A 12,500-nucleotide genomic window follows, 5' to 3' on the forward strand; every position below is an offset into this window, starting at 1 on the left:
AGCCAAATGTGTTTCTGCTCCGTAAATCCAGATCTGTTCTTTATTACAATAAATCCAGGATTCTAGATTTGTTCGTCTTTGTTCATTTTAACTTCGTGCTCATTTGTCTGAATTGGTTGAGTTATTATTCCATAGTTCCGTCAGTTCTGTGTCATTTCAGGGTCCAGTCCTGTGTCAGTTTAGTGTCAGTTCTGTGTCAGTCCTGTGTCAGTTTAGTGTCAGTCCTGTGTCAGTTTAGTGTCAGTCCTGTGTCAGTTTAGTGTCAGTTTAGTGTCAGTCCTGTGTCAGTTTAGTGTCAGTCCTGTGTCAGTTTAGTGTCAGTTTAGTGTCAGTCCTGTGTCAGTTTAGTGTCAGTCCTGTGTCAGTTCTGTGTCAGTCCTGTGTCAGTTCTGTGTCAGTTTAGTGTCAGTTCTGTGTCAGTCCTGTGTCAGTTTAGTGTCAGTCCTGTGTCAGTTTAGTGTCAGTCCTGTGTCAGTTCTGTGTCAGTTTAGTGTCAGTCCTGTGTCAGTTCTGTGTCAGTTTAGTGTCAGTTTAGTGTCAGTCCTGTGTCAGTTTAGTGTCAGTCCTGTGTCAGTTCTGTGTCAGTCCTGTGTCAGTTCTGTGTCAGTTTAGTGTCAGTCCTGTGTCAGTTCTGTGTCAGTTTAGTGTCAGTCCTGTGTCAGTTCTGTGTCAGTCCTGTGTCAGTTTAGTGTCAGTCCTGTGTCAGTTCTGTGTCAGTTTAGTGTCAGTCCTGTGTCAGTTCTGTGTCAGTTTAGTGTCAGTCCTGTGTCAGTTCTGTGTCAGTCCTGTGTCCAGTCCTGTGTTAGTTCTGTGTCCAATTCTATGTCAGTTTAGTGTCAGTGCTCTGTCAGTTCTGTGTCAGTTCTGCGTCAGTTCTGTGTCAGTCCTGTGTCCAGTCCTGTGTCAGTCCTGTGTCCAGTCCTGTGTCAGTTCTGTGTCCAATTCTGTGTCAGTTCTGTGTCAGTTTAGTGTCAGTTCTGTGTCAGTTCTGTGTCCAGTCCTGTGTCCAGTCCTGTGTCAGTTCTGTGTCCAGTTCTGTGTCAGTACTGTGTCCAATTCTATGTCAGTTTAGTGTCAGTTCTGTGTCCAGTTCTGTGTCCAGTCCTGTGTCAGTTCTGTGTCCAGTTCTGTGTCAGTACTGTGTCAGTTCTGTGTCCAGTCCTGTGTCAGTTCTGTGTCCAGTTCTGTGTCCAATTCTATGTCAGTTTAGTGTCAGTTCTCTGTCAGTTCTGTGTCAGTTCTGCGTTAGTTCTGTGTCAGTCCTGTGTCCAGTCCTGTGTCAGTCCTGTGTCAGTTCTGTGTCCAATTCTGTGTCAGTTCTGTGTCAGTTTAGTGTCAGTTCTGTGTCAGTTCTGTGTCCAGTTCTCTATCTTTACAATCCATCTGTTTTAGCTTCATAGGAACTCAGGGTCTGTTAGATTCTATAAAAATACTAGAAAATCTAATATAACAATGTACAGTATCACACATCACCTAGTACCAGTCTAATGGTTTAGTGTGTGTGTGTGTGTGTGTGAGTGTGTGTGTGTGTGTGTGTGTGTGTGTATGTGTGAGTGTGTGTGTGTGAGAGAGAGAGAGAGAGTTGTGAAGGAGGGTTTTCTTTTTTATTTATTGGACTAATGGCACTTTTATGTAACTCAGTCTCAGCTGTGAACACACACACACACACACACACACACACACACACACACACACACACACACACACACACACACACACTCCTACCCCTGCCTAAGTGCATTTCCCCATTTCCGCTTTACTTTCTGCCCACAAATTTCTATCTTTGTCTCACTTAATGGAGTTGGGCAAAATACACACATACACACACACACTTACACACACACACACACACACACGGTAAAAAATGGTCTAGGCTGCATTTATATTTAATACACACTATCAGTCTGTATGCAGCTGTAACACTGTGTGTGTGTGTGTGTGTGTGTGTGTGTGTGTGTGTGTGTGTGATGAGAGAGATGATGGAGGGAAGAACAAGACAAAGTGATGTAGTGTGAAGAAGAGAAAGAGGAGAGTAAAGAGGAGGAGAATCAGGGAGGGCTTCAGTCTTCATGCTTCACCTTTTCTGTTTCAAAACAAGAGTTTTAGGAAGCAGACAGTTCAGTCGTCATGTTCGTGGCTCCTGCGGTTCCTCACGGAACCTTCTAGAACCCGAAAGTCATTTGTTCTGCCTCTCTCACCTCCCCGACTCCATATCTGTGTTTCTTTTGACTCTAGAACCACAAATTTGTTTATCTGTACATTTTGTAGCACCTTAGCTGCTGGTTCTAAAACGACACTATTGGCTTGTTCTTGCTGTCACGTCCTGAACTAGATATATAGATATATATTGTGTTAACTGCTTTCTGTTCTGCTTTTAACGGCAAAAATTTCACTCGATTTTAGATTTTTTTTTTTTTTTTTTACTTTTGAATAAATTCTAGAACTCTATATTTTTTATAGCAGATTAGCTCTGACTCTTATTGATGTGTAACTCTCGTGTCGAGTTATTTAAAGCTCTAGAAAGCTCTGGATAGGGTTACTATTGCTCCAGAAATTCTGTAAATGTTAGAACATTAAAGCACACGACATCAGTGGAATCTTGCTCACAGTGTGTGTTTACATTACAGTAATTATCACTCAATAGAAAGACGTCGGTGTGTGAGCTATTTTAACATTCTCTTTCTTGTACGCGTGTTTATGGGCGAGCGACGTGACGTCAGCTGTGTGTGTGTGTGTGTGTGTGTGTGTGTGTCTGATCTCATGAGGTGACTCATCCCACTCTGAATGAGCTGTCAGTCTGCATTAGATGACGAGGTGAAAAAAATAACGGGCATTTCTCGCTACTGGAGATGGAGGAATGTGGAAAAGATCGAAAAGAGGAAAAGATAAGAGGAGGAGGGAGGGGGCGGAGGAAGAGAGAGAGAGAGAGAGAGAGATCAAAAAAGGTCAAGAGAGAAAGAGTATGAGATGACGAGAGGAACAGGAGCAGGATTAAGAAACAAGGAGAGAAAGGTGTGGAGGAAAGAAGTGAGACGGAGAGAGATGTAGGGGGACGAAGAGAAAGGGGGGAGGAGGGATAAAGAAACACTAGATAAACGGACAAACGGATGATGGGAAAGGAGAGGCGTACAAGAGAAAGGGAAAGTGTGTGGAAATAGAGAGAGAGGGAGAGAGAGAGAGAGAGAGAGAGAGAGAGAGAGAGAGAATGAAGAAGCGAGAGAGAGAGAGAATGAAGAAGCGAGAGAATGCATTTTCTCATGTTGCCCTTTTGCATTATTAGCATGCAGAAGGTTTCACAGAGCATTTAGACAGATCTATAACACACACACACACACACACACACACACACCAACTACTTTTCTACTTTAATGCTAACACACCTCACTGCCTACTGATGCGACATTACAATAAGTGTGTGATCAGATTAGTTCCTTTAGAGAGTAGATGTGTGTGTGTGTATGTGTGTGTGTGTGTGTGTGTGGGGGTATTTTGTTAGTCAGCTATTCAGTACCCCTGTTTTTTTAACTGTAATATCGACTGATTTTTCTTTACCATCACACACCTGCGCACACACACACACACACACATCAACAAGATTTATGTGGCTACCTATCTATCTTATAGAGGCAGCAGAAAGAAATAGAGCTGATTGTGCAAAATATGACACTATTTGTGTGTGTGTGTGTGTGTTTGTGCAGGTGTTATTGGTGATTTTGGGTATAAACAAACGCCGTTGGGATTTGTTCTCGTTATTGTGCTTCTTTGTTTTCTTCTTTGTGTAACAAGGGAAAAACACACACACACACACACACACGTTTTTTAGGGGACCTTTTCATACACCTTTATTATGGGGACTAAATGTATTATGTTTATATTTAAATTTTTTATTAGTTGTATTATTTTTTTTGTGTGTTTATAAATGTCAGTAATATATTTTTGTTTATGTCATAGCTTTAATTTTGTTTTGCAGTGCTGATGTAATATTGTAATCCTTCATAGTCGAGAGTCAGCATTTTATTTTGCTGAATGTGCGACAGTAAAGCTGTGACTTTAAAGGACATTTAAATTTAATAATAAATTTTGCCGCACAAATTTAACAGATATTTGTGTAATTATGTTCTACAACTCTACTCATTTAACATTTATGTCTTGATCACATATGATGATTCTTCTTAACAGTCCTTAAAATAACGCACATGTTAATATTAAGTGAATTAATCTGCAGGTCCTCATGTTACTGATCCAAAACTCGGTCCCCATAAGCACTATACCTGAATGTGTGTTTGTCCTGTACACCTGTGTAGTTTTTTTTTTTTTTTGGATGAGCTCATAACTGATCTTTTCTCATCACACATGTGTGTGTGTGTGTGTGTGTTATAGCTGTGGGCGAATCAGGAGGAGTCAGTGTTGGTGGATCCAGCAGAGGGCAGTAGCGAGGTTCAGAATGGTCATGCTGAGGCGAGTCCAAACCCAAGCAGTGATTGTGTGTGTTTGAGCCAGGCAGTGCAGAACCGAGACCAGATGAGGGCCAACGTCATCAATGAGATCATGAGCACCGAGAGACACTACATCAAACACCTAAAGGACATCTGTGAGGTAAAACACACACACACTCACACACTCACACACACACACACACACACTCACACTCACACACACACACACACTCGCACACTCACACACACACTCGCACACACACACACACACACACTCACAAACACACTCACACACTCACACACACACACACACACACACACACACTCACACACACACACTCACACACACACACACTCTCATACACACACACACATGCACACTCACACACACACACACACACACACTCACACACACACACTCTCATACACACACATGCACACTCACACACACAGACACACACACTCACACTCACACACACACACACTCGCACACTCACACACACACTCGCACACACACACACACACTCACAAACACACACACTCACACACACACACTCTCATACACACACACACATGCACACTCACACACACAGACACACACACACACACACTCACACACACACTCACGCACACACACTATCATACACACGCACACACATACACACTCACACACACTCACACACTCACGCACACACTCACACACACACACATACACACTCACACACACACACTCACACACACATTCACACACTCACACTCACGCACACACTCACACACACTCACACACACACACACACAAACACACACACAAACACACACACACACATTCACACACACACACTCACACACACACACACACACTCACACACACTCACACAAACACATTCACACACACACACACACACTCACACACACACACACACAGACTAGTTTTGATATTTCATTTGAACTGACATGTTAATGTTTTTGATGTGAAGTTAAAGTAAATATCACTAAACAGTTACTACTGAGCTACATGAGCTTTATAGATTCAGTGAAAATATGAAAAAGAATTTTGGGTAAAGACGAGATTTTGATGTTTTTCTTTTTTTTCTGAAATCACTTTAATACCAGCTAAACACCAAAACAGCACACACACACACACACACACACACACACACAATCATTAGTGTTGCCTCAGCTCAGTGGCTTCACCCATGGGAATTTAGAAAAAATAACCTCTTGTAAAAATGGAACCACACATAGACACACACACACACACACACACACACACAGCCTCCACAATCTCTAATGACTCTTAGAGGTTATGCAACCAGAAGAGCTGCACTGAGGCGAAAATTCACTCAGCAATAACACACACATACACACACATACACACCCACATGCACCCACACACACACACAAGCACGTACTCACTCACGTACAAACACAGACACACACACAACAATTATATTGGTTGTATTCCATCACTTCAACATTTCACACCCAATTAAAGCAATACTACATATAAACATCTTGTATAGGTTTCTTCACTAACAAATGTTTGTGTGTGTGTGTGTGCGCGTGCGTGTGTGTGTGTGTGTGTGCGCGCGTGCGCGTGTGTATGTGTGTGCCCATTCAGGGTTATCTGAAGCAGTGCAAAAAGAGGAGAGACATGTTTAACGATGACCAGCTGAAGGTGATATTCGGGAACATCGAGGACATTTACAGGTTCCAGCTCGGCTTTGTTCGAGATCTGGAGAAACAGTTCAACACTGAAGAACCTCACCTGAGTGAAATTGGACCCTGTTTCCTTGAGCATGTTCGTACACACACACACACACACACACACACATATTTAATAACTCTTTATTAAGCATTATAGTTTGTATTTAATATCGATAGCATGGAATTCTAATTCTAGTTTCCTGAATTTCTGTTTTTTCTCCCTAAAGGCATAATTACTGTAACGCCTTAAATGTGAAGTCACTAATTTATGTAACAAGGGAAAACATTACGCATTGTTTAAAAAAAACACAACTAGGACATGAGGATTAAGACAATCGTCAGGATGACTGAGCATGAAGCTTAGGTATAAAACTGTATGAAGGTGCTGGTTGGTGGTATTAGTTTCTCACTCAGCTCATAACTGTTCTTATGCTGATCCAGAAAGAGACATAGCAAAATATTTCCATGGTATATTCAGCTGCATGTGTGCCAGAAGTTTGTTTCCAGAATGTCCATAACACGTGTGTGTCTTGTCTCAACAGCAAGACGGATTCTGGATCTACTCTGAGTACTGTAATAATCACGTAGACGCGTGTATGGAGCTCACACGTCTCATGAGAGACAGCCGGTACCAGAACTTCTTTGAAGCATGCCGATTGGTCCAGCAGATGATAGACATCGCTATCGATGGCTTCTTGCTAACTCCTGTCCAGAAGATCTGCAAATATCCTCTACAGCTTGCAGAATTGCTGAAATACACTGTACAAGAGCACAGGTAACATTCAGTTACAGTATGTTACCACACACGTGCACTTACACGCACATCGAACTCACGGGTCAGGCGATGTACTAAAAGACATAATGTTATAGTGTCTTTTGGGAGAATTTTATGTCATTTATTAAGAGAACACGTTTATGTTTTGATCGACTGGTGGACATTGTGTTCATATCTCAGAAGCGTTTTACTGCTTTACTTTTATAGGCTATCATTTCTGCCCCCTGCCTCTCACCCCATACACAAACCAGCCATCCTCAGCAATCCACAAACCCCTGTTCGAATCATTAGGAGTACTGCAGTTATGGTAGAACATACCTTTAGACCCTCAGGTGCTACCTTCATCAGTGGCACCTCCCTGATGCTCTGATGGTTCACTTCTCTGTTCCGAGACCTGACTTACTCGAGTCAGAGGTTGCACGACCAGCATCAGGTGGCAGCTTGTCTTCTTTCATATGAGCTACAGATCATCTGTTTCTATCTGTTGGCTTCCTGTATCCTGCATCTAGGCACCGGTGTCAGACATAGATGAGTCTCACTCTTAAACGTGGTGCCAGGAAAAACAGAAGCTCTCCTGTGTGCCAGATTCACACTTCCTGGAGTTTGGCTAGCCAGTGTACTAGGATTTATAGGTAAATGTCTCTATCGATGTCTTATAAGTGCTTTCGATTGCTCATAGAGTTACTGCTCCTGGGTTTTCTTGTCCTGTATGTGCCATCAGTCCTGCCTTTACATACAGATAGATGACCAGGTACGCTAACAATGTTCTGTGGTTTATTCCTGCAAGGAGTCCCACAGTGCAGAGAGGCTCTGTTTCAATAGCAGGAGGGACCTCGTTGGTGTTTTTTCTTGCCAGCTCAGGAAATGGGTCTTGGCAGTGTCATGATTTTTAGTCCTTCCTTCCTACCTTCCTACTGCAGGTCGTTGCAGTCTGTCCACCTCACCAGTCACTCTAAACCTCCTCCGATGCAAATGTCTCATGTGACCAGCCACTGAACAAACCTCTAGTTCCATCTGGGATTCAAACATATCCTGGGTCCTTGCAAAATGGCACTAAACAACAAAAGACTTTTGTGTGTTTTAGAGAAGCTAAACTCCAGTGAATTAGAAGCTTCTTTTAGTTTCACCACCATCCCAAAACAAGGCTAACCCTAACCCCTACCCTAACCCGTACCCTAGCCCTAACCCTAACCCCAACTCCTAACCCTAACCCATACCCTAACCTGTACCCTAACCCGTACCCTAACCCCTACCCTAGCCCTAGCCCTAACCCCTACCCTAACCCTAACCCGTACCCCAACCCTAAACCTAACCCTAGCCCTAACCCATACCCTAACCCTAAACCTAACCCTAGCCCTAACCCATACCCTAACCCTAACCCTAACCCTAGCCCTAACCTGTACCCTAACCATAACCCTAACCCTCTCTGACACTGTTGGGTTTATATTCTCTGAACATATCACACCTTCGAGACATGATGGTACTTAACTGGCCCTTCTTTATACATTCAGGTACTGATTAGATTTCTGCTTTCCTTTCATTCCACTGAAACGTACCGGAGGATTAATTTTTGACGCCAGTGGGCAGAACATAAGGCAAACACTCGCTGCTCTTTTTCACACTTCTAACATGGGAACACAAACTTACACTAGACTCAAAACTGCTACAGTGCTGCCAGAACGTAGTGAGCAGGAAACGATTAGTAAAAACCCTCCCCTGGGTTATTGAGCTGAACACCAGCCATTGTTGAACACTTGTCTCAAAAGTGCTGAAAGGCTGCTGGGAAGACGTTCAAATGAGTGGTTACAGTGTAAACACACACACACACACACACACACACACACTGTCTTTCTACAGCATTAAAAGTAAGGTTGATATCTGCTGCTTTTCTCCTCCACCCATTCACGCTTCTTGTCCTCCTCTCCGCCCCTTATCCACTTTCCCCCGTCTACCGCAGTGATTACCGCTACGTTGCTGCAGCGTTGGCTGTTATGAGAAATGTAACTCAGCAGATTAACGAAAGGAAACGAAGACTGGAGAACATCGACAAAATCGCTCAGTGGCAGGCGTCCGTACTGGACTGGGAGGTGCGAGCGGCAACTCTTCTGATTCTGGACAGATGACATTAAATAAATACCTCAATAAAGATCTGATAGTACGACTACTAGGCTTGTGTGTGTGTGTGTGTGTCCAGGGTGACGATGTCCTGGATAGGAGCTCTGAGCTGGTGTACACTGGAGAGCTGTCCTGGATCTATCAGCCTTATGGGAGGAGCCAAACACGTGTCTTCTTCCTGTTTGACCATCAGATGGTCATCTGCAAAAAGGTGAGAAAGGAAAAGAGGGAAAGAAATAGTATGAAAAATGATTACAGGAACGTTTAAAAAGGGGAAAAAGAAAAAAGGCTAAAAGGTAAAGAATCTGAAAGCGAGAATTAAAAACATAAAAAACAGAAACTGAGTTTAGAAAGAAATAAAGACAGAAACTAAAAGGGGAGGAAAAAAGAGCTAAAGAAAGAACTGACAAAGAGAAAGAAAGAAAGAAAGAAAGAAAGAAAGAAAACAATGGAAACAAAGGAAAAAGAACAGACTGAGGTACAGAATTGTAATTCATGAAAAAGAAAGATTGAAAGAGAGAAAAGGAGAATAAAGTGAAAGAGTAAAGGAGAAGTAAACACAGATGAACAGATGAGTGTACATTAAATATCCGGTTCAGATCTTCAGCATGTATTAAAATGTGTTATATTAAATAAATCCTACATATTTTACTGCTTTTATACCTGAAGTTCCCCTTTATCCAATCACAGGACTTGATTCGACGAGATATCCTTTATTATAAAGGACGAATCGACATGGACCGCTACGAGGTGTTGGACGCTATAGACGGCAGAGACGACGATTTTAACGTCAGCGTGAAAAACGCCTTCAAACTGAACAACAAAGACTCGGACGAAATCCACATTTTCCTGGCCAAGAAGCTGGAGGAGAAAATCCGCTGGCTGCGAGCGTTTCAGGAAGAACGCAAGATGGTGCAGGAAGACGAGAAGATCGGTGAGACTTTAACACCAAGCACTCATTTTATTATTATTATTATTATTATTATTATTATTATTATTATTGAGCAAAGTCAAGGTTTCTTCTTCAGCCAGAGTTTTGGATGATGCTCCTGGACCTTCATGTTAACGAACTGACTGCTTTTGACCTTCAGGGTTTGAGATCTCAGAGTATCAGAAGCGTCAGGCGGCTCTGACGGTGAGGAGAGTAACCAAACAGAAAGGTAACCACAACCTCAGGAACGTTTCACATTTACATCGGCCTTTCTGACCTCTCTGACTTTTCTCTATTGTGTTTGTGTGTGTGTGTTTCCTCAGGTGTGGGACGGTCGGCCCCGCCCTCCTACCCTCCCCCTCTCGACCCTGCGAACCCGGGCCATTTCCTCCTCCCGGACGGATACGAGTACGAACCCAAACGCAGCACGTCACCTTTCTGGCACAACATCAGCCGCTTAGCGCCCTTTAAGAAATAGCCACCGAGTGATCTTCGAGCCGAGTAAACCACCAATGAACAAGAACACTGACGTAATGAAGAAGAAGAAGAAGAAGCACCACCCCGGAAAAAATCATCACTGAGCGAAAATACAGACTGCTGCGATTTTCTGTAACAATCAAACTTTAAAAAAAGAAGAAGCACTATACTAAATATCTTTCTTTTTTTTTAGGAGGAGAGACTCAAACACACACTCACACACACACACACACACACACACACACACACACACACACACAGCTGAAGAGAAGAAGCTGTACTGGGTTACGGCGCCCCCTGATGGACTGGATGCACTAAACTGTATACATATGACATAATAGACACTGGAGAAACACACACACACACACACACACACACTAATGGTTATACATATGGAAACTTAATTTACAAGCCCTACGTCGCTACGTTCCTTCGTCCGATGGGATTTTCGATAAGTGTTTTATTTCCCTTTCTCTTCAAACGAGTGAAGAATCACAAGAAACGCACACACACACACACACACACACACGATAAAGCACTAACGACTCTCCGCTCTCTAGCGCCGCCCTGGTGTTCCTCCGTGCACTGTGACTAATCGGGGCATTTCTGTCTCTTTCTTTCTCGATCTCTCGTTTCCTCTCACAGCTTCAGACCCGTTGATTCTACTGTACTCTTTGGATATGTTTTTTTTTTCTTCTTTAGTGTGTTTGGAGTTTCTCTGTGTGTTGCATTCTATCAGTTCTGCATGAAAATACGAACCGGTCCGATTACAGGTATTTTATATTCTTACGGGTCAAAGTCGTTAAAAAGAGAAACATTTTTGTACTGAACAACTGAAAAAAATATATTTTTCTCCATCTGAAGGTTTTTCCGGCCTCGGAGCCGTGAGTCAAACCGCTGGGACGTTTCTTCTCCTTCATCAGTTTTATCGGTTTATATGTTCGTCGGTCCGGTTTCACTAACCGACCTACACCAATATGTATATCTAGGGTTGTCATGGTAACTGCATATCTAACAAAGCGATGCTGTAATCCATCTCCAGAGGTCCAGCTGGTGTACATGAGCTAGCTATGCTACGTGAAAACGGTTACTAAACTAGTGTGAGATTACAGTTACCATGACAACACTGTTCACAAACGTGGAAAACGTTACTGAGCAGCTCTAGCTGACTCGTATATTTTGCTAATTTATGCTAACAAATAAATATCAGCTTAGACCTGATTATCGTTTAAATCAGTCCTGGACCAAAGCCCACGTGATCACGAGAAGGTTTGGTTCATCCGATCAGATCTCCAACACCTCCAGATGTTTACTATCGTGTCCAGCGTCCACTTTTAATTTACTGATGATTTTTTTTTATCATGGAATAAAACTGATGAAGCTCTGAAACACCCCTGAGGTCACAACACAAGTCCAATCGAGTCTTGACTCATTTCTACTAGACGTATGTTTTTTTCCAGTTGTTAAATACAATCTGGGACTCAATCCACTGACGTTAGCAGGCTAACAATAAGACTTGACAACAGTTAGCAAACTATCTTTGAAGCTAATGTTTAGCCAACAACGAAATTGACGTAATTGGCCGCTTAATATAATCGATTAGCTGGGACGCGTTTGGACTGATGTTTGCTTCTTGATCTAAGAGGCTAATGTAGCTAACAAGTGCGTATAGCTTAGAGCTGAACGGTTAGCATGGTGCAAGCCGCATGCCTGAATTTCCACACATCGCGTCCTGGCTAATTACCAAACTGTTAAGTGAACACTGATGTACATTTTATTTTTGGACAAACGTGTGCTTTCAGACTTTACAATGTTAGCACTTAGCTGCTAACATTCACAGAATAAAATAGCACCCATGTTATATAATAATCTCATTTTTAAACTTTATCTTTAATCAATTTTCAATGCTATCAATCTGCACCCTGGACTTTGATCCAAACGGATTGTCTGATGTTGATTATTTATTAGCTGGTTAGGTTTTTGTTTTCGTTGCTAATCCTCTCTCTGATATCGTGCCAAAACGGTTTGGTTGCCAAATTTTCCCGAAACAGGTGCACTG

General features: G+C 42.6%; 1 protein-coding gene across 3 annotated transcripts in view; it reads left to right on the forward strand.

The window, feature by feature from the left end:
- arhgef9a (Cdc42 guanine nucleotide exchange factor (GEF) 9a) overlaps positions 1 to 12,500 on the forward strand; it is a 22,382-nt gene that overhangs the window by 9,439 nt on the left and 443 nt on the right. For all 3 annotated transcript variants that reach the window (XM_060862677.1, XM_060862675.1, XM_060862676.1), the window contains 8 exons: positions 4,381 to 4,596; positions 6,058 to 6,237; positions 6,686 to 6,918; positions 8,876 to 9,005; positions 9,113 to 9,244; positions 9,724 to 9,967; positions 10,125 to 10,193; positions 10,288 to 12,500. The exon at positions 10,288 to 12,500 is cut by the window's right edge. In XM_060862677.1, coding sequence (XP_060718660.1) covers positions 4,381 to 4,596; positions 6,058 to 6,237; positions 6,686 to 6,918; positions 8,876 to 9,005; positions 9,113 to 9,244; positions 9,724 to 9,967; positions 10,125 to 10,193; positions 10,288 to 10,442 — 1,359 coding nt within the window. In that variant the 3' untranslated portion in view covers positions 10,443 to 12,500. The remainder of the gene's footprint in view (positions 1 to 4,380; positions 4,597 to 6,057; positions 6,238 to 6,685; positions 6,919 to 8,875; positions 9,006 to 9,112; positions 9,245 to 9,723; positions 9,968 to 10,124; positions 10,194 to 10,287) is intronic.

This window comes from Tachysurus vachellii, chromosome 26, assembly GCF_030014155.1.
Source record: "Tachysurus vachellii isolate PV-2020 chromosome 26, HZAU_Pvac_v1, whole genome shotgun sequence".
In the NCBI taxonomy this organism is placed as follows: domain Eukaryota; kingdom Metazoa; phylum Chordata; class Actinopteri; order Siluriformes; family Bagridae; genus Tachysurus; species Tachysurus vachellii.